This window comes from Scyliorhinus torazame, chromosome 18 (genome assembly GCF_047496885.1).
Source record: "Scyliorhinus torazame isolate Kashiwa2021f chromosome 18, sScyTor2.1, whole genome shotgun sequence".
In the NCBI taxonomy this organism is placed as follows: domain Eukaryota; kingdom Metazoa; phylum Chordata; class Chondrichthyes; order Carcharhiniformes; family Scyliorhinidae; genus Scyliorhinus; species Scyliorhinus torazame.
Window position 1 is genome coordinate 134,396,592 of NC_092724.1, and position 25,956 is coordinate 134,422,547.

Here is a 25,956-nt window from a genome sequence, read left to right on the forward strand (position 1 = left end):
TCGGGTTTAGGAACTGCCCAACTTATATACAGGCAAAAATAAAACACTTAACCATCAACCATTGCGCTCCGCACTATAATAGCAATCAGTTGTTATGGGCCCACGCAAACAATTTAGATCTTTACTACTTACCCAGCAGTCACTCTGTCCTCACTCCAACCGGATTCAGCTGGAAACCCCCAACAGTAAGTTAAAAAGAAAAATTTACCCCCCTTCTCAGCAAGCACTGCGCTCCACACTATAACAGCAAGTGAGTTTGTGGGTCCCCCCGCCACCCCACCCATCGGCAATGTCACCCTCCCACCCCACATATGGGCACTACCCACACCCCCAATGGAGGACACCCTGCAATGGGATCCCGATGGCCCCCCTCTTCAGGTCCCTCCCACGCCCCTTCACAGCACCCCCTCCCTTCCAGGACCCCCACACATCACCCCTGCAACGTCCCAGAGGCCCCTACTTACCTGCCCTGCACTCCCTCACTCTTCAAACCCTCCCATCCAACCTCCTTTCATGGGCAAGGCCCATTCGCCCAATGGCCCTTGCATTGACATTCTGGCACCCAGACAGTGCTCCTGTCGGCTTGGCAGGGCCAGGTGGGCAGTGCCAAGGTGCCAGCTGGGCATTGCCAAGGTTCCAAGTGCCAGGGAGGGTCAGGGAGCTACCCTGCACTGACCTTGACCACCACGGGATCTCTGATGGCCCGGGAGATCGCCCGGGTGCCGTTTCGTTGGGTCCACATTTGTGTGGACCAGTGCTGAACGCTGGGGAGACCGTAAATCCCATGAAGTCGGTAGGTTCGCCTAAGCCGGTTGCTCGGAATACCTTAGGCTTCAAATGAAGTTACTGTGAAAAACCCCTAGTCACCACATTCCGGCGCCTGTTTGGGGAGGCTGGTACGGCAATTGAACCACACGGCTGGCCTGCCTTGGTCTGCTTTAAAAGCCAACTATTTAGCCCTGTGCTAAACCAGCCCAAACCTAAGATGTGCAGGTTAAGTGGATTGGCCATGATAAATTTGCCCCTTAATGTATAAAGATGTCCAGGGTTGGTGGGGTTATGGGGATATGGCGGGGGAGTGGGCCTAGGTCGGGTGACGCTTTCAGAGTGTCAGTGCAGACTCGATGGGCCGAATGGCGTCCTTCTGCACCGTAAATGTGAAGTAGATTCTTTGAAATAGAATTCTTGAAAGAAGGCATTCGGAGCAAAGGGAGCAGGTGTTGGCCATTCAGCCTGTCGAACCTGATCCGTCATTCAATACGATCATGGATGATCGTCCACTTCAATGTCTTTTTCCCACTCTTCCTTTATCCCTTCATGTCATTTGGTATTTACATTGGAACATAAAAACATAGAAAATAGGAGCAGGAGGAAACCATTCGGCCCTTCGAGCCTGCTCCGCCGTTCATTCTGATCATGGCTGATCATCCAACTCAATAGACTGATCCAGCCTTACCCCCCATATCCTCTGATCCCCTTTGCCCCAAATGCTAGATCTAAATGCTTCTCCAAAACACTGTTTTGCCCTCAACTGCTTTCTGTGATAGCAAATTCCACAGGCCGACCACTCTCTGGGTGAAGAAATTGCTCCTCATCTCAGCCCTAAATGGTCTACCACGTATCTTCAGACGGTGACCCCTGGTTCTGGAGACCCCCACCATTGGGAACATTCTTCTTGCATCTATCCCGTCAGTCCTGTTAGAATTTTATAGGTTTCTATGAGATCCCCCGCATTCTTCTGAACTCCAGCGAATACAATCCTAACCAACTCAATCTCTCCTCATACATCAGTCCTATCATTCCAGGAATCAGTCTGCCTTCTCTGCACTCCCTCTATAGTAAGAACAGCCTTCCTTAGATAAGTTTGACCAAAACTGCGCACAATATTCCAGGTGTGGCCTCACCAAGGCCCTGTAGAATTGCAGTAAGACATTCCTGCTCCTGTACTCGAATCCTCTCGTTATGAAGGCCAGCATGCCATTTGCCTTCTTGGGTTTTTAAACATAAAATGTTAAAATTTGAATTAAATTAACAATCACACAATGCAACATTTACAACTGAAATAACCCCAAAGTAACCCCACAAACCCATGCCCCCACCCATTAGCGACAACTAGCTATCCAAAATTTATTATAAACAGACCCCATCTCTTATGGAACCCCTCACTCGTCCCCCTTAAGGCAAATTTCATCTTTCCCAAACACAGGAACTCCATTGAATCACCAAGCTACACTGGGGCAGAGGGTGGAGATGCTGACCACCACACTAACAGCACCCGTCTGCATGCAATCAGCGAGGCGAAGCCCAACAGATCTGCCCCCACACCCATCTGTAACTCCGGCAAGTACGACGCCTCGAATATGGCCTCCAGGGAATTAGGTTGCAAGTCCACATGCAAGATCGCTGACTTGGTGCTAAAGAATGACCCCCAAAACTTTCCAACTTCGAGCAGGACTAGAACATGTGCACATGATTGGCTGGGCCCCTCCCGCACTGCTCACACACATCCTCCACCCTTTCAAACAACCAGCTCATCCCTGACTTTGTCAGCTGTGCCTTATGTACCACTTTTAACTGAACCAGCCCCAGCCTCGCACATGAGGTTGAGGCATTCAACCTCCGCAGCACCTCATACCTCCTCCGACTTGGTTTTGACTCCCTCCAGAGATGCCCTGTCCTCCTCCAATATCCTCCCATAGACCGCCGAGCCCATCCCCCCCTCCAACACCCCCCCGCCCCCCCCAAACACTCCCTCCAACAACGAGGAAGGAGGTGCTACCTGGAAGGTCGGGCAGACCTTTTTTACAAACCCCGCACCTGTATGTACCTGACCCCCCCCCCCCCCCCCCCCCCCGCGCGCCTGACCCCATATTTCATCTCCAGCTCCTCCAAGGTCGCGCAAACCAACCTTTTAAAAACAAATCCTTTACTTCTGCCAGACCTTGTTCCTCCCAACCCCGAAACCTTGCGTCCATCCTCTCAGAATCATTTGCCTTCTTTACCGCCAGCTGTACCTGCATGCTTACCTTCAGTTACTGGTGTATGAGGACACAGAGGTCTTGTTGCACATTTCCCTCTCCTAATTTATTTTATTTTTAAAAATATAAATTTAGAGTAACCAATTATTTTTCTTTTCCAATTAAGGGGCAATTTAGCATGGTCAATCTACCTAACCAGCACATCTTTGGGTTGTGGGGGTGAAACCCACGCAGACATGGGGAGAATGTGCAAACTCCACACGGACAGTGACCCAGGGCCGGGATTCGAACCCGGGTCCTCAGCGCCGCAGTCCCAGTGCTAACCCTCTCCTAATTTATGGCCATTCAGATAATAATCTGCCATCCCATTTCTGCTACCTCACATTTATCCAACTTATATGGCATCTGCCATTCATTTGCCCACTCACTCAACTCACCCAAAGCAAATTGAAAGTTCTCGGCAACCTCCTCACAATTCACCCTCCCACCCAGCTTTGTGTCATATGCAAATTTGGAGATATTACATTTCATTCCCTCATCTAAATCTTTAATATATATGTTGTAAATAGCTGGTACCCCACTCGTCACTGCCTGCCGTTTGGAAAAAGACCCTGGGCGTCATTCTCCGACCCCCCGCCTGGTTGGAGAATCGCCGGGGGCTGCCGTGAATCCCGCCCCCGCCGGTTGCCGAAGTCTCCGGTACCGGATATTCGGCGGGGGCGGGAATCGGGCCGCGCCGGTTGGCGGGCCCCCCCGCTGGATTCTCCGGCCCGGATGGGCCGAAGTCCCGCCGATAAATTGCCTGTCCCGCCGGCGTGGATTAAACCACCTTTTGAACGGCGGGACAAGGCGGCGTGGGCGGGCTCCGGGGGTGGGGGGGGGGGGGGCGCGGGGCGATCTGGCCCCGGGGGGGTGCCCCCATGGTGGCCTGGCCCGCGATCGGGGCCCACCGATCCGCGGGCGGGCCTGTGTCGTGGGGGCACTCTTTCCCCTCCGCCTCCGCCACGGTCTCCACCATGGCGGAGGCGGAAGAGACTCCCTCCACTGCGCATGCGTGGGAAACTGTCAGCGGCCGCTGACGCTCCCGCGCATGCGCCGCACCGAGATGTCATTTCCGCGCCAGCTGGCGGGGCAACAAAGGCCGTTTCCGCCAGCTGGCGGGGCGGAAATTTCTCCGGCGTCGACCTAGCCCCTCAATGTTGGGGCTCGGCCCCCAAAGATGCGGAGCATTCCGCACCTTTGGGGCGGCGCGATGCCCGTCTGATCGGCGCCGTTTTGGGCGCCAGTCGGCGGACATCGCGCCGTTTCGGGAGAATTTCGCCCCCTATTCCAGACCTGCTGAGTGTATCCAGCATTTTCCATTTTTATTTAAGCTAATTTGCCCTTGGCTACAGATTTGCCATCAGTTTTTATGTTGGCATTATAACTGCCCGTTTCCAGACTTGCAAAACTCCCCAGTACTGATGGACCTCTTCAAAACAACCATCATTTCTTCACAAATTTTATTCTTTATAGAAGTACTGCTCCTCTAATACTAAAGTGTAGGAAAATACTTTGCAAGTCTGATAGAGAGTTAACATTTCAGGTAAAAAGGTACACTTGGTATTTATTTCCATAGATGCTGCCTCACCTGCTGAGCACTTCCAGCATTTTTGTTTTAATTTCAGACTCCCATAATAATTTGCAGTATTTTGGTTTTGAAAGCAAGTTTGACGTTGATTATTACAATGTCCGTGTCCTTCCTGATAAATAACTCCGAGCAGTTATCATTTATTACATTAGCCATTTACAGTTCATTCTTCCACAAACTTCAACATGTTCAAAAGGTCAGAACTTCTTTCCATCTCAGAATGGAAGGAATTTTCCAGCATTATGTTTAGATTTGCTTCCATATTCCTTTCTCGCTTTCTCTTGGTATCCCGAATCTCATTTTGTATAATCTTGTACATTTCATCTTCTCTTGTAATTCTACCCTCCTCCAATCGCGCATTCAACTTTCTTGTTGATTACTGATGTTGTACCAGTGTTTAATTATACATAACATAATTATACAATACACCAGAAAATTATATATTTGAACTCAAGCAGTAGAAAAGAAATTCAGCATAGTGCTGAAATGAAAGTGTTTGATGCAATACATCGCAGTCTCCCAAACACCATTAAACAGACAATTACAAAAGTCCACATTACCTCTTTCTGTCTTAATGTTTCTGCATCATCCAATACTTGTTTACACCTCTTCTTCTCAACTTCCAGGCATTCTGTCAGTTGAAATAAAAGGAAAATGCAATCAGTAACTTAGCTCGAAGGACATTTAAAAAACATCAGTGAATACAGATAAGCATATTTTTACAAGGTTTAAATTGGTGCATAAAAATGTCAAATCTTGCCAATCATATTTTTATTCCATTTACTCGTGAATAAAACACCAACCAACAGGTTAGACAGATTTCAAAGAATTTAGGGTTAAATTGCCCTTGCAAATCCTTTTGCCATTTTTTTTTTCATGAGATGTGGGCTTTGCTGACCGAGCCAGCATTTATTGCCCATCCCTAATTGCCCTCGAGTCGGAGGTGGTGAACTGCCTTCTTGAACCACTACAGTCCCATGTGGCGTAGGTGCACCCACAGTGCAGTTAAGGAGAGAGTTCCAGGATTTTGACATAGCGACAGTGCAGGAACAGCAAGTCAGGCTGGTGGGTATCCAGAGGGGAACTTTCCGGTGGCGGTGGCCCCATGTGTTCCTTCACGAAGATACGTCTACTCTACTTCAATCAGTTCTCATCTTGAACTAGCTTAGCTGCATTGCCACATCTGTTTGAATGATTTAAGTTCCCTTCACCACCATAAAAATTACAAGTGAACAAACAATTGCTCTGACAAGCAAATTACAAAGGCAGCAGCTGACTGACCATATTATTGATCAAATCTGTTTGAAATCACTGCCAAATTATGAATATTTTAAGATTTTAGTGAACATCTTTAGATCTTTCAAAACGCAGCCACAATATTAAATTTTAAATGAAGAAACACTGCACCGGTAAATAGTTAGAAAAGCAAAAAAAGCAATTGGATACAGGACAAAGCAGCCTGCTTGAGGGGCATCCCTTACACAAACCTTCACTCCACCACCAACGCACAAGAGCAGCAGCGTGTAGAATCTCCAAGATGCACTGCAAGAACTCACCAAAGCTCCTTCGGCAGGACCTTCCAAACCAACATCCACCACTTGGATGTTCCCCTTCAAGTCACTCAACATCCTGACTTGGAAATATATCACCATTCCTTCACTGTTGCTGGGTCAAATTCCTGGAACTCCCTCCCTAATAGCACAGTGGGTGTACCTACATCACATGGACTGCAGCGGTTCAAGAAGGTAGATCAGCGCCACCTTCTCAAGAGCAATTAGGGATGGGCAACAAATACTGGCCTAGCCAGTGAAGCTCAAATCCCGTAAAAATGAATTTAAAAATAGTTCATTAAAGTGGTTATTCCATGGTTCATATACACTTTGAATTGCACTAGGCAAAGTCCAAATGTCCCAGTAACACATCGATCATAGCCAGTTAGAATTTATATTCATTTCCTCACTGAATGGACTCTGAAATTAGAATATTGAAACTGGTCAGTTGAATAGAATACTGAATTCTTGTAAATTCTTCAAGAACATACCCAGAAGAAAATGTTCCTAATAATCATTCTTTATGGGTTTTGAGAAATGCTTCAATATGGTCCATCATTATTTCTTGTAAAAATAATTGAAGTATTCAATTTTGTATTTTTGGAGCCAAGAAAAATTTGGATCACTGAACAAGATCAAAGAGTGTATTCTCTTGGTTACATAGATAGCATCAAAGTGAGGGTGGGGCCTTAATGGATGAAGAGTCACAAGTTAACTGGTCCTTCCTTGGAAGGTTCAATTTCAGAAGTAGATCTGTTTCCACATTAGACAAGGGGCACGATCCAATGGCGATTCTGCACCCGAAAAGCAACTCGCCATGGCGCAGCATGGCCGTTGAAAGCCGGGAGACCCCACTTCCGGGAACCCGGCTCGCCATGCATTATGAGTTGCAATGCGATCTCACAATATGTTGTGATGTAAATCCTGCCCTATGTGGGCAGGATCACTTTTGGGCAAATCTGCATATTAGAGTGAGGCAGTTGGCCTCACCGTGCTGATTTCCAGGGTGCCCGAGGTTTTGGGATTCATCCCTTTCGCCACTAGACCATGGGCGAGCGCCGTTCAGCACAGGTCCCCACAAACAGGGGCCAGACAGAATGGCACTCTTGGGGGTCTCCCAGGGGATCGGAGGCCCCAACTCTATGCCCTTTGGGCAGGGTAGCGCCCTGGCACTGCTGATTGCAGCCTGGCACGTGATAGTGAGTGTCACTTAGTTGCCAGCCCGGCACTGCCGAGGTGTTCAATGCCAGCTGGCATTGGTACTGCTAGGGTGCCAGGTTGGCATTGCCAAGGTGGCATTTTTTGCATGCACAGATCAGGTCGTGGGTGTTGGGGGGGGGGGATGCAGTAAGCGGCGGGGACACTCCCCTGGTGCGTTCGGGCTGATGGGGCGGGGGGGGGAGCAGGTATCATTTTGGGGGCCTCGAATCTCTCGCTATACTGGCGAGTTCCGGTGAGCGGAGCTCCCCACTGAACCCTCACGGGGTCATGTGTGGCACCAGTCACACATTCCCCGTTCAGGCCCCTTATACAAGAGTCACATTGAGTAGTCATGTATTTCTCGGCACAGCGAGTGCTGGGAAACACGTCGCTGGACGTGCTCTCTAGAGGACATTGTTCCCTTTTGGGAGAATCGCGCCCAAGGTTTTTGATGTGTCTAAAAATACTTCACATTTTCAAATTCTGGACAAGACTGCTGCAAATGATGAACCTGTGCATCAGTTTTTGAATTCAAAGGTGGTCCAAATTATTTCTTAATTGTCGGGATGTTTTTAACATTTTTTCAATATAAATTTAGAGTATCCCATTATTTTTTTTCCAATTAAGGGGCAATTTAGCGTGTTCAATCCACCTAGCCTGCACATCTTTTGGGTTGTGGGGGCGAAACCCACGCAAACACGGGGAGAATGTGCAAACTCCACACAGACAGTGACCCAGAGCCGGGATTGAACCTGGGACCTCGGCGCCGTGAGGCAGCAGGGCTAACCCACTGCGCCACCGTGCTGCCCTGATGTTTGTTCTAATCTTTTACCACGGCTGGCTGGCAATGACAATACAGCATAAAATATAATTTTTTCTTTTGGTTACTTTCTCTTTTCTCACCTAAATGTTCTAATTTGGCAATAGCATTTTAAAACCAAAATAAGTACAAATCCGAAATGCAAGGTCGGTGGTTAGGCACCTTCTGTCGTCTACCAGCATCTTTGAAACTGTGGCCTCTTTGGTAGACTTGGGTTTTGAGTCAGTGGCCTTGGGCTCTCTAGACTCTCAGAATCCATTCTTTCTCCCCATCCAAACGGCAGCCTGATGTCAGCCACAGGCTGAACCTTAATTCTGACTTGCAACTTTTACTCATGTCCACCTTTCTCATGTCAGCCATAGACTTGCACCACATCCAAAACCCACAAACTGCGTCTTCATCACAAATATTAAAAGTGGGTCAATATAAGTATTGGATTTTACCTACAGTATTTATTGGATGGAACTTCCCAGACCTTCAACCCTGCAAATAAATTCAGAGAGATACACTTCAGCAGGAATATCCAACTGAAGTCAGTGAACCACAAGTACCTCCCGAGCCTTGATAATATATACCTTGAAGTTTAGGCAACTCAAGATCTGCTTAAAATTATTTCTTATTCGTTGTTTCATCTGGTTTGAACGTTGTAGGCCTGGAGGTTTGGGAAGGGCTATTCTTAGTTTTGTGAGAAGAGTTATGCAGTCACTTCAACCTCATCAAGCTGGTTAAATCAGAGGTACCTTTCACATTGCTTATTTCACATTTTCTCCTGGTGCTTCAGGGCGATACTCAGTAGAAGTGCTTCTTTAAACACATACCTCTGGTGTAGAATCTTAAGACAAGCTGACTGCTGGCTGTATATGTGATTATATCATTCGAAACCACAACACAATTCCATTCCTCTTTGTTATGGGCCAGGGTTTAGAGAACCCCAAAGTGTATCATGGAGTTCACCTGACCCACAACTTTTAATAGATTGTGGTATGGGGAGCACACGGCCCACTCTACAGGTGTGGTACAGCCGAAATAGAAAAGTATTTTTTAAAGCAAAACAATGTTTATTCTATGAACTCAAGTTAACCTTTTTAAAACATACAGTGAACATCTTAGCAACCATTAATTCATATACAATCCCCAAAGATTACAACACTAAGTAATCCTTTAAGCTTTCCTTTTTACATCCATACGACTTAAAAACAAAACCTTTAACAGAAGCATTCAGGTTAAAGTCACTACTGAAAATATTTATAATTCTGAATTCACCAAATGATCAAGAGATAGTCTTTTGATGGAAGAGAGAACAGCAGTACACCTGCTTGGTCTGGCTTCAGCTCCAACACTGAAAACAAAACTAAAAAACACACCCTGCAGCAACCAGCCTAAAACGAAAGTAAAAAGCTGACAGACAGCCCAGCTCCACCCACACTCTGACATCACTGCAGTAATAAACACCCATTTCTTAAATATACACTCACTACAGATATTTATGTACACACCCATTTCTTAAAGGTACTCTCACATGACATCTTTTCATTGGCTATGGATTTGGGTCAGATTTGTCAAAACAATTTGTTTTATTGTGTTACGTATAACCTTTGACATGCATTCTCTGCAGGCTATAAAAGGTGTTATGTGAAGTTAATATTGCACAGTTCACAATTCTCAAACATTACAAAACCCATAACACTGTTTATAATTTGGTAACTTTAAAGTAGAGGATGTTCTGTATCTGACCATGCTATATCGTTACTTGGGATACTTGCTGAAGACCAAAGGTAAAGGGTGTGATCTAATAGCCACGCTGCGCTGGAAAAGCAGCTCATCGCAGTGCAGCAAGGCCGCTAAAAGCTGGGACACCCTGCTCCCGGGATCTACCCAGCTTGCAATGTCTTGCGACATCCAACAATGTAAATCCTGCCCATTGTCGGTGGGACCATTTTTGGCAAATCTGCATATTAGAGCGAGACCGTTACTCTCACTTTAATGTGCAGGTACCTGAGGCTTTGGGAATCATATCCTTTGCCTCGGAGACCTTGGGCAAGTACCACTCAGCACTGGTCAACACGGCGACTAGCACGTGGGTGTCTCCCAGGGGATCAGAAGCTTCCAGCTGCATGCCCTTTGGGCAGGGTAGTGCCCTGGCACTGCTGGTATCACCTGGGCATCCTGGCAGTGCCAACCACGCACCATGGTAGTGCCACCTGTGCCAGTCTGGAACTGCCAAGGTGTCAAGCTGGCAATTTTGCATACGCATGTGATTGGTGCCCTGCCTTTGGGGGGGCGGGGGTATTTAAAAATAGTGTCCCGATCTTCCGCAGCAGAGTTCCCCAGTGTTCAAAATGGGCTACCTGCAGCCTCGGCCGCGAGTTCCCTGTTGAGGCCCTTTATACAACGCAAGTCATGTTGGATAGGCATGTGTTTCTCGGCACTGCAAGCACTGGGAAACACGTAGCTAAATACGCTTGCTATGGGACCTTTTGCACTTTTGTTTGAATCAAGCCCAAAGGTCTCCCCAGTAGAACAGCAGGTCAACCAGGCATCTCTCAGCAGTTAAAACAATGCTAGAGGTTGTCAGTACAAGGAAACTCACCAGGCAATAAATGTATTTGGAAAATAATGTGTGGCACAATAAATGCTAGAGAAATAGAAATGAATTTTGGAACTGTATCCCTCAGTATGATAGTTCAAAAAACCTACAGATTTAAACCTCTTTCTCCGTTGTAAACCCAATCCAGCGCCACTTACACCTAAAACACCAATGACTGATGTAAAAGCTGTAAAAATCTGCTATTTTTATGTCGTTGAGTAATTTGACATGTATGGTAGATTTTAATAAATCTTTGTTGCGGACATTTATATCCAAGTCTTTTAGGTTTAACTAAATCTATTCTTCTTGTATCCTGGCTGCACAGGTACAAGAATTAGATTCATCTTACTCTTACTTAATGGCTACACCACACAACCAGAATAAAAGGAATTGGAACATACCAAACTACTAGAGAATATGAATGTAGAGAACATAGGTTTGTGAAATAGCGCATTTATACAAATCTTTGTTTTGCATCTTGAATGATCTCTTGCAACAATTCCTACACTTCTACACCAAGGTCGATGGGTGGCAGGATTGAACAGTGTCTACAATAGATCGCTCCACTCATGAACTTGAGAAATGTTATTTGCATTTAAGATAAATTTATAATAATATAATAATCTTTATTCTCACAAGTAGGCTTACATTAACACTGCAATGAAGTTACTGTGAAAAACCCTAGTTGCCACATTCCGGCGCCCGTTCGGGTACACGGAGGGAGAATTCAGAATGTCCAAATTACCTGGTACAGTCTATGGGGCGAAATTCTCTGGAAACGGCGTGATGTCCGCCGACTGGCGCCCAAAACGGCGCAAATCAGATGGGCATCGCGCCGCCCCATAGGTGCGGAATGCTCCGCATCTTTGGGGGCTGAGCCCCAACATTGAGGGGCTAGGTCGGCGCCGGACGAATTTCCGCCCCGCCAGCTGGCGGAAAAGGCCTTTGGTGCCCCGCCAGCTGGCGCGGAAATGACATCTCCAGGCGGCGCATGCGCGGGAGCGTCAGCGGCCGCTGACAGCTTCCCACGCATGCGCAGTGGAGGGAGTCTCTACTGCCTCCGCCATAGAGGAGACCGTGGCGGAGGTGGAAGGGAAAGAGTGCCCCCACGGCACAGGCCCGCCCACTGTGGGGGCACCCTCCGGGGCCAGATCACCCCACGCCCAGGACCCCGGAGCCCGCCCGCGCCGCCTTGTCCCGCCGGTATGGTAGGTGGTTTAATTTACGCCGGCGGGACAGGCATTTTAGCGGCGGAACTTCGGCCCGGAGAATCGAGCGGGGGGCCCGCCAACCGGCGCAGCGCGATTCCTGTCCCCGCCGAATCTCTGGTGCCGGAGACTTCGGTAACCGGCGGGGGCGGGATTCACGCTAGCCCCCGGCAATTCTCCGACCCGGCGGGGGGTCGGAGAATCTCGCCCTGGATCAGGGTGTGGAACCAGCTGAGGAGACACTTGAGGATGGAGGGGATGTTGGTGTCAACACTGCTGTGTGGGAACCACAGGTTTAAGCCGGGGGAGACGGAGAGTATGTATAGGATGTGGAGAGGGATTTATATCTGGAGGAGAGGTTTGTAAGTCTGGAAGAGCTGCAGGAGAGGGTGGAGTTGCCAAAGGGAAGCGAGTTCAGTTTCAATTGTGAAAATTCCATCAAAGCTGAGATATGTCACCAACAAACATCTACATCATTTGTATGCTGTATGATGTCAGTCACATACACTGACTGCTCAGGTGCATCTTTCGTGTGATATACAAAACGGAGGATAGATATTTCCTGCTGTCCATGAATTGTGGGACACCAGTTTGGGAATTAATTTGAATCAAGAATTCCTACAAGATTGACACATTTAGACTTGTAGCCATCTGGGATGGCCACTTACAAAGGATCCCGGGAAATATGTCCACCTGCAAAGGTCCATGGGAAATATGGTCAACCCAGGACTCAGATGCTCAGAGCTTATGTATATTGGCAACTCAGATAACTAGACGCTATCAAAATCCCCAGCTACTTTGCATTCTAATGGCCCATTTCCCCGGAACAAAAGACCTGTACTCAGGTAACAGATACAGAAACAGACTCATCGGCGCCACTTCCTTTGCTCAGGGAGCCCAAAAAGCCAAGGTCAATGACCACTCAGGACACGCCCTGCCATCAAGGCACCTACCCCTTTATTGGCCAAAATCGAAGGCAGTAATCGAAGTCTGCCGAATTATTGGGTCCAAAGCGAAGGACCGCTCAAAAGAACGCAAAACCCCAGAAGGATAAAGAGAGACACTGCCATGTGTTCAGTCTCTCTTGGCCCCGACGCTCGGTCTCGCTTGGCCCTGACCTACGCCTAAAACCAAGTGTAGCATCACGACCAGAAGACAAGTTCAAGACCAACGATCGCTACCAGACGGATGAGCCCAGCAGAAACAAAGTCACTTCTCCAGACCCAGCCACGCAAGATCCGAACAAAGGTCTTGTTCCTCTGCATAAAGCTGGGTGCCTGAAGTTAAGTACAGGTTGTTGTAGTGTTAGGTGTAATTTAGCTTGTAGTGTTTTATGTTGCATGTCAAATTAATTCTTGTGTGTAAATAAACTATCATTGAACTTGAACTAACTAACTGGTTGTTTGGTCTTTGATAGATATCCGGTAAAACCTTGTGGTGGTATCATCTGATACCTGGCAACTCTGAGAAGCAATATCATCATTAATAACTGTCATATCAGTATCCAGTTAAAAAGAGCAACATTATTGGCAACATCTGACGGGACTCAACCTAGAAGTGATTTTGTCACTCCGAGAGAACCCACAAACTTTGCATTAGAAATCCAATTGAGAAAAATGAAAGAAAGTGTAAAGCCGGTATCAATCAAATCTCCAAAATTCAGAAGTATGTATTAACTTGCATGCGTACTAACAGGGATAGAAGGTAAACACGTTAGATTTTGTTGCGTAAAACTATCGAGAGTATTGTGAACCGGAAAATGGCCTAGGCCATACCTGCTGTTCGAATCGCCGCCTTATCCGCCCTGTCCCAAATTAACGGTAGGAAAAGAGATAATAGAAGCAATGGCAGCAAAGGCAATGGAACGCCTAATGAACCCGCAGGAACCCGAGGTCGCAGCGAACAGTAGAGCAGAGCAGTGCCCCATATGGGAAGAGGAATTGAGAAAGTATTTGAAGGGGAAAGGATGGCCCCTTTGGTCTGAGTTTTGTTCAAATGAAGAGTCAGGTCCAGGAAGCATAGGACAAACCTGATGGGACAACCTAACCGAGGTACATAAGAAGAATGCAGTGAAAGTTCGTAAGCCAATGGCAATCGTGTCCCGTTTGGCACAATTGCGAGGCACAGAGGAGGTCGTGAGGACGCTCCGCAGACAGCTAGTTGAGAAAGAGGAGAAGAATGAGGGAAACTTTAGTGAATGTGAGAAAATTAATGACCAACTCCGGGAACATTTGGCAGCTAAAGATAAAGAGATGGCTGATGTCAAATGGGCACACCAATCTTGTATAGTTCACCTTAGCAGCTTTCAGACCCAGTACGATAAGGCCTACCAAGGTACACAGCGCGCAATTTTGGTATGAGACGAGACGGAACAGCAGGCAGAACAGCTAAAGAAACAATGTGCAGATTTGAAGGCAGCTTTACGAGCGCTCCATAGTTCTACAACGGAACAAAGACAGAGTACAGTAGATCACGCCAAATGTAGGCAACAAATAGCAAAGTTACAGTCACTGCTTTCAGTGCAAAACGGCTACAGAGATACTTTTGGACCGAATTTAGATCAGGAGAATGGCCCCAGTTGGGAAGAACTAAATGAAACCCCCCATAGATATATGGAGGATACAGAAAATCAGAATAGAGCCCCCCAGGCCCCGAAAAGGAAAGCACCCGCACCACCGACTGCACAGGCAGCACACACCCCCATGAATCCAGTCACCACACAGCGTACATCACAGGATTGCGAGGAGCCTGATTTCGTTTACACCACCCCACTAACCATCACCCAATTGAGAGATGCCTGCGCTAAAATTGAACCATTTGAACCCATAGCAGACCCGCATAATTTCTTTGAGCGAGTACAAGAGCAAACAATTATGTACGGTCTGGACGAACCGGAGGAAGTTAAGACTATAGTCATGAGCCTTGACCCGTCCGTTAGCTCAGCTTTACCAGAACCCCAGAATGTAGGAGGAGGAAGCCTCCAGGAGATGAAGGCAGCTATTTTAGACGTGATTGGATACAATAGAGGAGAGCCCGTAGAAAGTTTGAACCGATGTAGGCAAAAGAAGGGAGAGCATCCGACTGCATACGCAGGTCGCCTTTGAATCCATTTTAAAGTGGTATTTGGGGAATTGAACCGCACAAACTTAGATAACGACAACACAACTAAATGGGCTCATACTTTAGTCTCCCACGCCACAGAAGCAGGTCAAAAAGCCTGTGTAAATTACGACCCCGCAGACGCCACACATAATGAAGTTTGGGTTTTAAAGAGACTCTCCAGAACTTGGGAACAATCCCTACATAGAAAGGCAGATCAGGAGAAGGCAGAAGCGAATATGAACCCAGTCAGGACTACTCAGGACCCGCCATGGGCAAGTGAGGGCAGAAATGAAGGTCAGCACCCCAGAGCACAGGCACTACGAGGTTGTTATAATTGTGGACAAAAGGGACATTACGCCTGCGAATGCAACGCCCCCCCGAACCAGCAACGGAACCAGCAATCGAACGCCCCACCTCGGAACAATTTTAGGCCCATATATGGCATTAGCGCCCGATCAGATAATGCAGTGATTAATAGCACAGATTGATGGTGTTCGGACTCCCCAACTTGGGTCTGTGACACACTCTGGGACAAATCAGGCAGACCAGTAGCACAGGCACAGTCCGGGGACACCCAGTAAAGTTCCTTTGGGACACAGGAGGGTCCCGCATCGCTTTAAACTCCTCCACAATGTTTCAGCGTGACAAATGGCCCGCCACAGACACCATCGCTCTTAGTGCATTTACAGGACATGTACAGCAGGGATACATTACAGCCCCCGTAGATATTCAAATCAACAACATAAACACCAAGCACCCCGTTGTTTTAGTGGACTTGCCCCAAACAGCAGAGCACATTTTAGGAATCGACTTCATGAGCTCACACAACCTTTCCTTTGACCCCGTGAAGAAGTGTGTATGGAAAATGGCCAGAACAGCAAGAGCCCCCGCCACGTTCACAATAGGAGACTACGAACATAGAAACTGCTCAGTGGGTGACTATTGGTTTGATCCGCAAGCCATTAGTACAGACCAGACGATTAGAGAGGTCTGAAGAAAACATAAAGCATCCTTCGCCCAGCACAAGCACGATTGTGGAAAAATTCCGGGAACAGTCACAATTACAGGTCCCAATCCCAAGCCCCAGAAGCAATACGGTTTCCCACAGCAAACCAAGGGTGAGATCTCAAGTCATCAATAGCTTACTAGATCAAGGTGTAATTCAGCTCGTAGCCTCAACAAACAATGCCCCAATTTGGCCCGTAAAGAAACCCGATGGTTCATGGAGATTGACCATTGACTACCGAGCGCTCAACAAGGTCACCCCATTAGCAGCCCCCACCGTTGCCACGTGTCCTGGAACCATGCTGAAGCAGGGAGTACATGCTAAGTACTTTACTGTGCTGGACATTAGCAATGGCTTTTGGTCCATTCCCTTAGATAAGGCCAGTCAATACAAGTTTGCATTCACATTTCAAGGACAGCAGTGTACGTGGACATGCCTCCCGCAAGTTTTCCACAACTCCCCCTCCACCTTTCACCGACAAATGGCCAACAGACTTTCCAAATTTCCCCGACCCGAATGCCTTATTCAGTATGTGGACGACTTACTCCTAACTCCTACAGACGGACATAAAGGAAGAGCATGTTAAGCTTCTTTCCGAATTGCTAGGCCTCTTACAATCAATTGGATGCAAAGTCAACCCGAAAAAAGCCCAGATCCTGAAGGAAAAGGTCCTTTACTTAGGTACCATTATCACATACGGGAAAAGAGAGATCGAACAGAAACGGATTGAATCAAGTAGTTAAATTGACCCTGCCCCACTAATGTCACTGCACTCCGATTATTTAAAAAAAATATATTTATTAAGAATTTTAACACAGTTTTTCACCCTTACAAACAAACCCCCCCTCCCCGTAACAAAAAGAAAAAAAAGCACGCATAGCCAGACATGAACATGGTAAATCGATATGATACAGAGCTTTGTACATTGGATTCCTCCCGTACATGTCAGTTTTCCAGATCCTTCCTGTATTTTCTTGCTCAAATACCCCCCAAATAAACCCCCCTTCCCCCTCCCCCCCCACGCAAGACATTCCCCCCCCCCCCGGGTTGCTGCTGCTGACCGACCTTCATCTAACGCTCCGCGAGATAGTCTAGGAACGGTTGCCACCGCCTGTAGAACCCCTGCGCAGACCCTCTCAAGGCAAACTTTATCCTCTCCAACTTGATAAACCCTGCCATATCATTTATCCAGGCCTCCACGCTGGGGGGCTTTGCCTCCTTCCACATCAGCAAGATCCTTCGCCGGGCTACTAGGGATGCAAAGGCCAGAATGCCGGCTTCTTTCGCCTCCTGCACTCCCGGCTCGTCCACTACTCCAAATAGTGCTAGCCCCCAGCTTGGCTTGCCCGGACTTTCACCACCTTATATATTGTTCCCGCCACTCCCCTCCAGAACCCCTCCAGTGCCGGGCATGACTAAAACATATGGACATGGTTCGCCGGATTTCCTGAGCACCTCCCACATCTGTCCTCCACTCCAAAGAACCTACTCAGCCTCGCCCCCGTCATATGCGCTATGTGCACTACCTTAAACTGTATCAGGCTAAACCTGGCACACGAGGAAGAGGAATTAAACCTACTTAGGGCATCAGCCCACAGCCCCTCCTCAATCTCCTCCCCCAGCTCTTCTTCCCATTTACCTTTCAGCTCCTCTACCAAAGCCTCCCCCTCTTCTTTCATCTCCTGGTATATTGCCGACACCTTGCCCTCCCTGACCCATACACCCGAGATCACCCTGTCTTGAATCTCCTGTGCCAGGAGCAACGGGAATTCCCTCACCTGTCGCCTCACAAACGCCCTCACCTGCATGTATCTGAAAGCATTTCCCGGGGGTAGCCCAAACTTTCCCTCCAGTGCCCCTAGGCTCGCAAACGTCCCATCAATGAACAGCTCCCCCATTCTTCTAATCCCTGCTCGATGCCATACTCCGATCATTCTTAGGATTAGTTGGGTATTGTAGGAACCATATAGATGGTTTTGCCACAAAAGCAGCCCCACTTTCAGAACTCCTTAAAAAGACCTCCCCATGGGAATGGCTTCCTCTGCACACGGACGCCATCGATGAATTAAAACGCGTCCAAGGCACAGCCCCCGCTTTGCAGGTACCAGACCCACACTCTCCCTACGCCATAGAAGTAGCGACCACCGACCGGATCCTCTCTGCAGTACTACTACAGGAAAGACATGACCGTTTAGGACCAGTAGCCTATGCCTCACGAGTTTTGGATCCCTTAGAGCAAGGATTCTCAGCCTGCGAACGGCACTTGCTCGCAGTCTTTTGGGCAGTTCAATATTTTGCATATATCACAGGCCTCAACCCTGTAACTATTTTAACCGAACACACCCCAACGTAACTACTGTTAGACGGTAGCTTAAAGGACGGTTCAGTTAGCCAGATCAGAGTAGCTCGCTGGACACTGTTATTACAAGGACGGGACATCACAGTTAAACGGACAAAGACCCACACATTTTAGCGGACAACCTGCAGTATGAAGGAACCCCACGTGAGTGCCAGATCATTGCAGCCAAACACCACACAGGACCCTTTATTCCGAAATCACTATCCACACGAGCAGGCATCAGAACACAGAATCCCCCGACCACGGATAACTCTTAAAAAAATTATGTAGATGGTTCCTCCACCATTGACAATGGAAAAAGAATAACAGGATGCGGCATTTATGTGGAAGACACACAGGGACGCGCATTAGAGGAAATATCTTTAAAATTGCCAGGCCACTTAGGATCACAAGCAGCCAAATTAGCAGCAATAGCATATGTGCAGCCAGCACCCAGATTCTTTCCCGACCCCCGCAGATATATATTCGGACAGTTTATATGTCTGCAATAGTTTGACAGAATTCCTGCCCCTGTGGGAATCTAGAGGATTCATATCCGCTGATGGTAAACCCCTACCCTCAACCCCATTATTGAAGCATATTCTTGAGACAGCAAAAGACCGCACATATGGTATAATCAAAGTCAGAAGCCATCATCGTTCCTCCCCACCCGGTAGGTAAAGGCAGACGCCTTAGTCAAGTCAGGATCACAACACGGTCACTTTTGGCAACCCCCTGAGAGTGAACCGATACACGCAGTCCAGGTTTCACAGACCAATATCGAAAATTTAGCCCAGGTCCAAAAGGCAGACGACACTCTTAAGCAAGTTTTAGACGGAAACTACCCAGCCCCCTACGACAAATTCAAGGACTCACTGTCGGTACAGGACCATATAATTTTAAAGAATGGAATTTATGTGGTCCCCACCCAGGACAGAAACCCGATAATTTATAAATGTTTTTTATTGGATTTTTGAACAGAGTATATTTTGCCATTATGTACACAGAATATGATATATCCATATATATGTAAGTAGGCATCCGTTTGTGCCGGCGAGGCACTTCCGGAGGGCAGTCCTCGAGTGGGTCTGGTGCCGGTGTTGCACCTTGCTCCTCCCGGACGGATTTTGCCGCCGTCGTCTTCTCATGCCCGCTGCTGCTTCAGCCGGCCCTTCCGTCCTCCGCCTGTATTCTCCTTTTTCTTTGTTCCTGTGGATGTCAGGTTGGTTAACATTTCCTTGCGCCCCCCCCCCCCCACCTCTCCTCTATTGTTCCCTGTCTCTTCCCCCCCTTGCGGTTCGCCTTTCCTTTTGCCCCCCCGTGGGTCGCCTTTCCTTCCTCTTAGACCGAGTTATCCCCCTCTCCCGGTCTATCTCTCCCTCTCATGCTTTGGCTGCTTTCCCCTGGTTCCTGGCTACCTGGCTGTTCTTCTGCTTGTTCGTTGGCCACAAACCGGTCCCGGAACAATCGGGTGAATGGCTCTCACGTTCTGTGAAAGCCGTCGACTGACCCTCGGATGGCGAATTTAATTTTCTCCACTTGGAGAGATTCCGAGAGGTCGGACAGCCAGTCTGCAGCTTTAGGTGGTGCTGCTGACTGCCAGTCGAACAGGATTCTACGTCGGGCGATCAGGGAGGCAAAGGCAAGGGCGTCTGCCCTCCTCCCCAGAAATAGATCTGGCTGGTCTGAAACTCTGAAGACCGCCACTTTCAGGCATGGCTCCACCCTCACCCCCACCACTTTGGACACTGCCTCGAAGAAGGCAGTCCAGTACTCCACAAGTCTGGGGCAAGACCAGAACATGTGGGCGTGGTTGGCCAGGCCTCCTTGGCACCGTTCACATCTATCCTCCACCTCAGGGAAGAACCTACTCATACGGGTCCTTGTTAGGTGGGTTCTATGTACCACTTTTAGTTGCGTCAGGCTGAGCCTTGCACAGGTGGAGGTGGAGTTGACCCTATGCAGTGCTTCGCTCCAGAGTCCCCACCTTATCTCGATCCCCAGTTCCTCCTCCCATTTCCTTCTTGTTGCATCCAATACGGTGTCGGCCCCTTCTACCAGTCGGTCGTACATGTTGCAACAGTTTCCTCTCTCTAATATGCTTGCGTCCAGTAACTCTTCCAGTAATGTCTGTCGTGGCGGTTGTGGGTAAGTCCTTGTCTCCTTTCGTAGGAAGTTTCTGAGCTGCAGGTACCTTAGCTCGATCCCCCTGGCCAGCTGGAATTTCTCCGTCAGTTCGTCCAGTGTCGCAACCCTGCCGTCGGTGTATAGGTCCCTGACTGTCAGTGTCCCCTCGTCCTGTCTCCACCTTTACAAGGTGGCGTCAGTCAGTGCTGGTGTGAACCTATGGTTGTTACAGATGGGAGCTTTGTCCGGCATTTTGCTCAGGCCAAATTGCTGCCGTAGCTGGTTCCAGGACTGGAGGGTGGCTATCACCACCGGGCAGCTGGAGTGTTTTTTGGGTGGGGATGGGGGTGCTGCCGTGACGAGGGCCCGGAGGGAGGTCCCTTTACAGGAGGTGTCTTCCGCGCGCACCCACTCGGCTTCTGGCTCCTTGATCCATCCCCTTATTCGCTCGGCCGTCGCCGCCCAGTGGTAGAATTGTAGGTTTGGGAGGGCTAGTCCTCCCCTTGATTTTGTTTTTTGTAAGACCGTCTTTGTGATCCTAGCATTCTTCCCCCCCGCCCATACGAACGCCATGATTAGTTGGTCTAATGCTTTGAGAAAGGCCTTGGGGATGTAGATCGGGATGGCTCTGAATAGGAAGAGGTACCTGGGCAGCACGTTCATTTTGATCATCTGGACTCTCCCCGCAAGGGAGAGTGGGAGTGTGCTCCATCTTTGCAGGTCCTTTTTTACTTCCTCCGTCAGACTGGTGAGGTTCCATTTGTGAATCCCTTTCTAGTCGTGGGCTATTTGGATCCCCAGGTAGCGGAATTTGAGTCGGGCTTGTTTAAACGGCAGTCCCGTTAGTGCTGCACCACCTACTTGTGGGTGTACCGGGAAGATCTCGCTTTTGCTCATGTGAGTTTGTAGCCCGAGAAGGCGCCAAACTCTTTCAGGAGCGCGATGATTCCGTCCATGCTGCTTTGTGGGTCTGAGATGTAGAGTGTAGGTCATCTGCATAGAGTGAGACTCTTGTGCTCTCTGCCTCCTCTTCGGATCCCCCTCCAGCTTTTTGACGCTCTGAGCGCAATTGCTATTGGCTCGATCGCTAGGATGAACAGCAGCGGGGACAGTGGGCATCCTTGTCTGGTGCCCCTGTGCAGCTGGAAGTATCGGCAGTTGGTGTTGTTTGTCCGTACGCTCACCATGGGAGCGTTGTATAGGAGTTTTACCCAGGAGGTGAATCCTGTTCCAAGCCCGAACCGCTCCAGTACCTCTATGAAGTATTTCCATTCGACTCTGGCGAAGGCTTTTCTGCGTCTAGGGAGACGATCACCTTTGGTGTTCTCTCCCCGGAGGGGGTCATTATCACGTTCAGCAGGGGCCTGATGTTGGAGGTAAGCTGTCTACCTTTGACAAAGCCCGTTTGGTCTTCTGTGACCACCTCTGGCACGCAGTCTTCTAGCCTTTTGGCTAGAATCTTGGCCAGTATTTTGGCATCTGCGTTCAGCAGTGAGATGGGCCTGTATGACCCACATTCCGTTTGGTCTTTATCTTTCTTAGGTATCAGCGAAATTGAGGCCTGTGCTAGCGTGGGTGCCCTTGGCCAGCGAGTCTGTGAACATCTCCCGCAGGTGCGGGGCCAGTGCTGTCGTGAATTTTTTGTAGAAGTCTGCCGGGAATCCGTCCGGTCCCGGTGCCTTCCCCGCCTGCATGGAACTTATGCTGTCCATGATCCAACCTAGTGCTAGTGGTGCTTCCAGGCCCCGTTTTCAGCCCTCCCCCACGACTGGTATGTCCAGTCCATCAAGGAACCGTTTCATCCCGGACTCCCCCATTGGGGGCTCTGAGGTGTACAGCCCTTGGTAAAAGGCCCCGAATGCCTTGTTGATCTTTTCTGGCTCTTCTTGTAATGCGCCTCTGGTATCCCTGATTTGTGCAATTTCTCTGGTGGCTGCCTGCTTTCTCAGCTGGTGTGCCAGCAGGAGGCTGGCTTTGTCTCCGTGTTCGTATAGGGTCCCACGTGCCTGGCGGAGTTGAAGCACTGCTTTCCTGGTGGAGAGCAGGTCAAAGTTCCTTTGTGACTCTTTCCTCTCCGCCAGGAGCTCTACGGTTGGGGCCTCGGAGTATTTACGGTCGACCTCCAGTATGGAGTCAACCAGCTGCTGCCTAGCCGCCCTTTCCTCCCCATCTCTTCGCGCTTTGAAAGCGATGATTTCCCCTCTTAGTACAGCCTTTAGTGCTTCCCAGAACGTGGAGAGTGAGACCTCCCCGTTCTGATTGCTCTCCGTGTATTCTGCTATGGCCCGCGATATCTTTTTGTTGAAGGCCTTGTCAGCTAGTAGGGCAACGTCCAACCTCCATGTGGGGCGTTGGGCCCTGCCCGTTTCCAGCCTCATGTCCATGTAGTGTGGTGTGTGGTCTGGTATCACAATTGCGGAGTATAATTTGCCAGTTTCATGACGGACTGTGGGATAGAAACCACCATTGCCCACTTAAGACCTTTGTGCTGGCGGCCCGATTTAAAACCAGACGTCACGCATTATGTTGAGAATTGTTTAATCTGCGCACAGAATAATCCTGAAAGGTACTCCAGGAAAGGACAATTAAGACACACAACCTGTTAATGGCCCATGGATGAATTTACTGCTCGATTACATTGGTCCCCCCCCCCCCCCCCTGCAGAAATGAGAAATGGTTTTAAATGTGTTGGTAGTAATCAACACCTTCACAAAATGGGTAGAAGCATTTCCCTCCAGGACAAACACGGCTAAGGCAACAGCCAAGATCTTAACACAGCAGATATTTACATGCTGGGGACTCCCCCGCAGCATTGAATCAGACCAAGGTTCCCATTTCACCGGCAGAGTAATGCAAAACAAAAATTCCGCATTGCTTATCACCCCCAATCCAGCGGTATTGTGGAATGTATGAATTGGACCCTGAAAGTGTCTATTAGAAAAATGGTGCAACAGCATAACACCACATGGGACACAGTTCTCCCATTTGCCCACATGGTTATTTGGAACACCGTTTCCAGTTCCACAGGATTCACCCCCCCCCCCCCCGCCCCCACACACACTCATGACCGGACGATCCAGGAGAGGAACTGAATATTTATTAGGACTTGATTTGGCCAGCCCCACAGTCACCGCCCTCACCCACGAAAAAGCAGTCCAACAACTCACGGAAAATATTAAAGCAGCCCAGCTCGCTGCAGCTGTCCGACTAGGCGCTGGGAAAAAGCAGGGTAAGGCCTGCTTTGATAAAACAGTCCACTCAGTAGAGTATACAGTCAGTCAGCAAGTGATGGTTTCCCTGTATAATCCCAGTTCGTTCCTCACCCCTAGATTTGCAGTGCCCTACTCCATTTTGGATAAAGTGAGCCCCTCTGTGTACAAAATAATGTACCTCAATGGAAAAACAGGTTGGTTCCATATCAACCAGCTTAAAGTTTATGGAACCCAATGTAGCCACTCCCACCATGTCTCCCTAGCAATGGCAGATGATTCTGCCCCGCCCATCGACAACTTAGACCAGCCCCCCCCCCCCAAGCCAGGACAGCACGTCCACGCCCACAGACCCGACCTTGTCTCTGCCCACAGGTACGCCTTTCCACCTTGAGCTTGATTCGGACGACAGTGACAGCCCCTGGAACCACGGCCAGGACATGTCTGGCCCCCTGTACCCCCTTTCACTGCCACAGCCAGAGCCACCGCCCGACAATGGAAATTTGCCCTTTGCAGCTACCACCCCTCATGACAAACGAACCCCCCATTGGCACCGCGCCAACTCTCGTCGATTAGTAAGGAATGACGATTCGGATCCCACGATGACCCACGGCACAGAAACGACAGACATGAGTTTGGCAACCGGGGGATGGTGATGACTCAGAATCTGACTTCCGTTACGGTAACCCTTTCGCGACGATTTTTGATACGGAACCCTGAGGTGTCCAGATGATGAGAAAAAGGAACCGCATGTGAATTACGGTGTCCTATTTCCTGATGGAACCTGCCCGCTTTCTTTCTTTCTTATTGCTACATGGTTTTAATTAATGTCGGCCAGTTACAAAATTTCTTGATAGTCATGTTACTCTTCTGACGCCATTTACTGTCCAATGACCGTTAAAGGAACAAACTGTTGGATCCCAAATGTTACAAATGTTTTCAGCTCATTCGGTCACCCAGGTAGGGAGTAACGGCACTAATCCCCGCCCTGCCTGTGGACCCCCAATGCATCCAGGCAGCCAAGCTCGGGTAGTGGAGCAACGGCACTGATCACCGGCCTACCCGGGGAATCCCACCCATTCTTGCCCTGCCGCGGCCCACATGCACCCCATGCTTCGATCACTTCAAGTAATCTGGAATGGTTCTTTACATTCCTTACTGTCCTTGGCAGGCCTTTGTTTCCCCTTATCTGCTCTTTAGTGTGGTTTAAAGAATGCCTTTTGCCACAGCCTGTACACTCAACTCTTTACCTTCCGTGACTCTTTGGTCGCTACCCCAACTGCTATTTACATGTTTGACACACTTGGTTGTTACACATTTGCTGCTATTCGTGAAATACCTCTGGACCCTGGGTGGAGAAAATGTCCGCCCACTCACCGCATCGACCACAAGATGCAGGATTCCTTGCACTTAAACAGAATTTTTTTTTTTAGATGTCTTGTCTCTAAAATGGTTATTTCAAAAAGAAAATGAGGGAGTCACACGTAGTGACGATTATAATGAGTAATTGAAATTGAAGAGAGATAGACACACAAAACGAGATGTTAACCAACGATAATAACAGATATTATGCTTGCACCCTCAGGAATATACGAAGAACAAAAAGATAAGATGAACACAGGACTGATGACGTCCATTGTGATCTGATGACGTCCATTGTGATCATCGCTGGACTCCTACAACTGCGCGCGTTGACAGCCTTTGTAGCCCACACCACACCGGCCCCGGACATGACCATACAATAGGAGAACCCTAGCCCGGACACCACACCTCACATGAAAATAAACACGGATACCCCCACATGGAAAACATTGTAAAGTTTCATAAACAGTAGAAGCCCTTTTGGTAATCAAAATACTCTGCAGTGTCGTTCAGACACTTAGACTCCGCAAATGGCAAAGGAGAGCCTCCCGCTCCCCGATATACAAACTCTGAGCCCCTTTCCTTGGAATCCAACAAACCCCACAAACCTTTTAAACCTTTTTCACTGACAAAATAAAAAGATTGTACTTCTTCTATGACTGTAATAGATTATGATGTGGAGATGCCGGCGTTGGACTGGGGTGAGCACAGTAAGACGTTTTACAACGCCAGGTTAAAGTCCAACAGGTATGTTCCAGAAACATATATATAGACAGATTCAAAGATGCCAGACAATGCTTGGAATGTGAGCATTAGCAGGTGATTAAATCTAGAGATAG

The 25,956-nt window shown here is 48.6% G+C and overlaps 1 protein-coding gene across 4 annotated transcripts in view; it reads right to left on the reverse strand.

Annotated features, from left to right (window-relative positions):
* Window positions 1–25,956, reverse strand: part of lrrc45 (leucine rich repeat containing 45) — a 129,779-nt gene that overhangs the window by 41,240 nt on the left and 62,583 nt on the right. For all 4 annotated transcript variants that reach the window (XM_072483427.1, XM_072483425.1, XM_072483428.1 and 1 more), the window contains one exon: window positions 5,169–5,239. In XM_072483427.1, coding sequence (XP_072339528.1) covers window positions 5,169–5,239 — 71 coding nt within the window. The remainder of the gene's footprint in view (window positions 1–5,168; window positions 5,240–25,956) is intronic.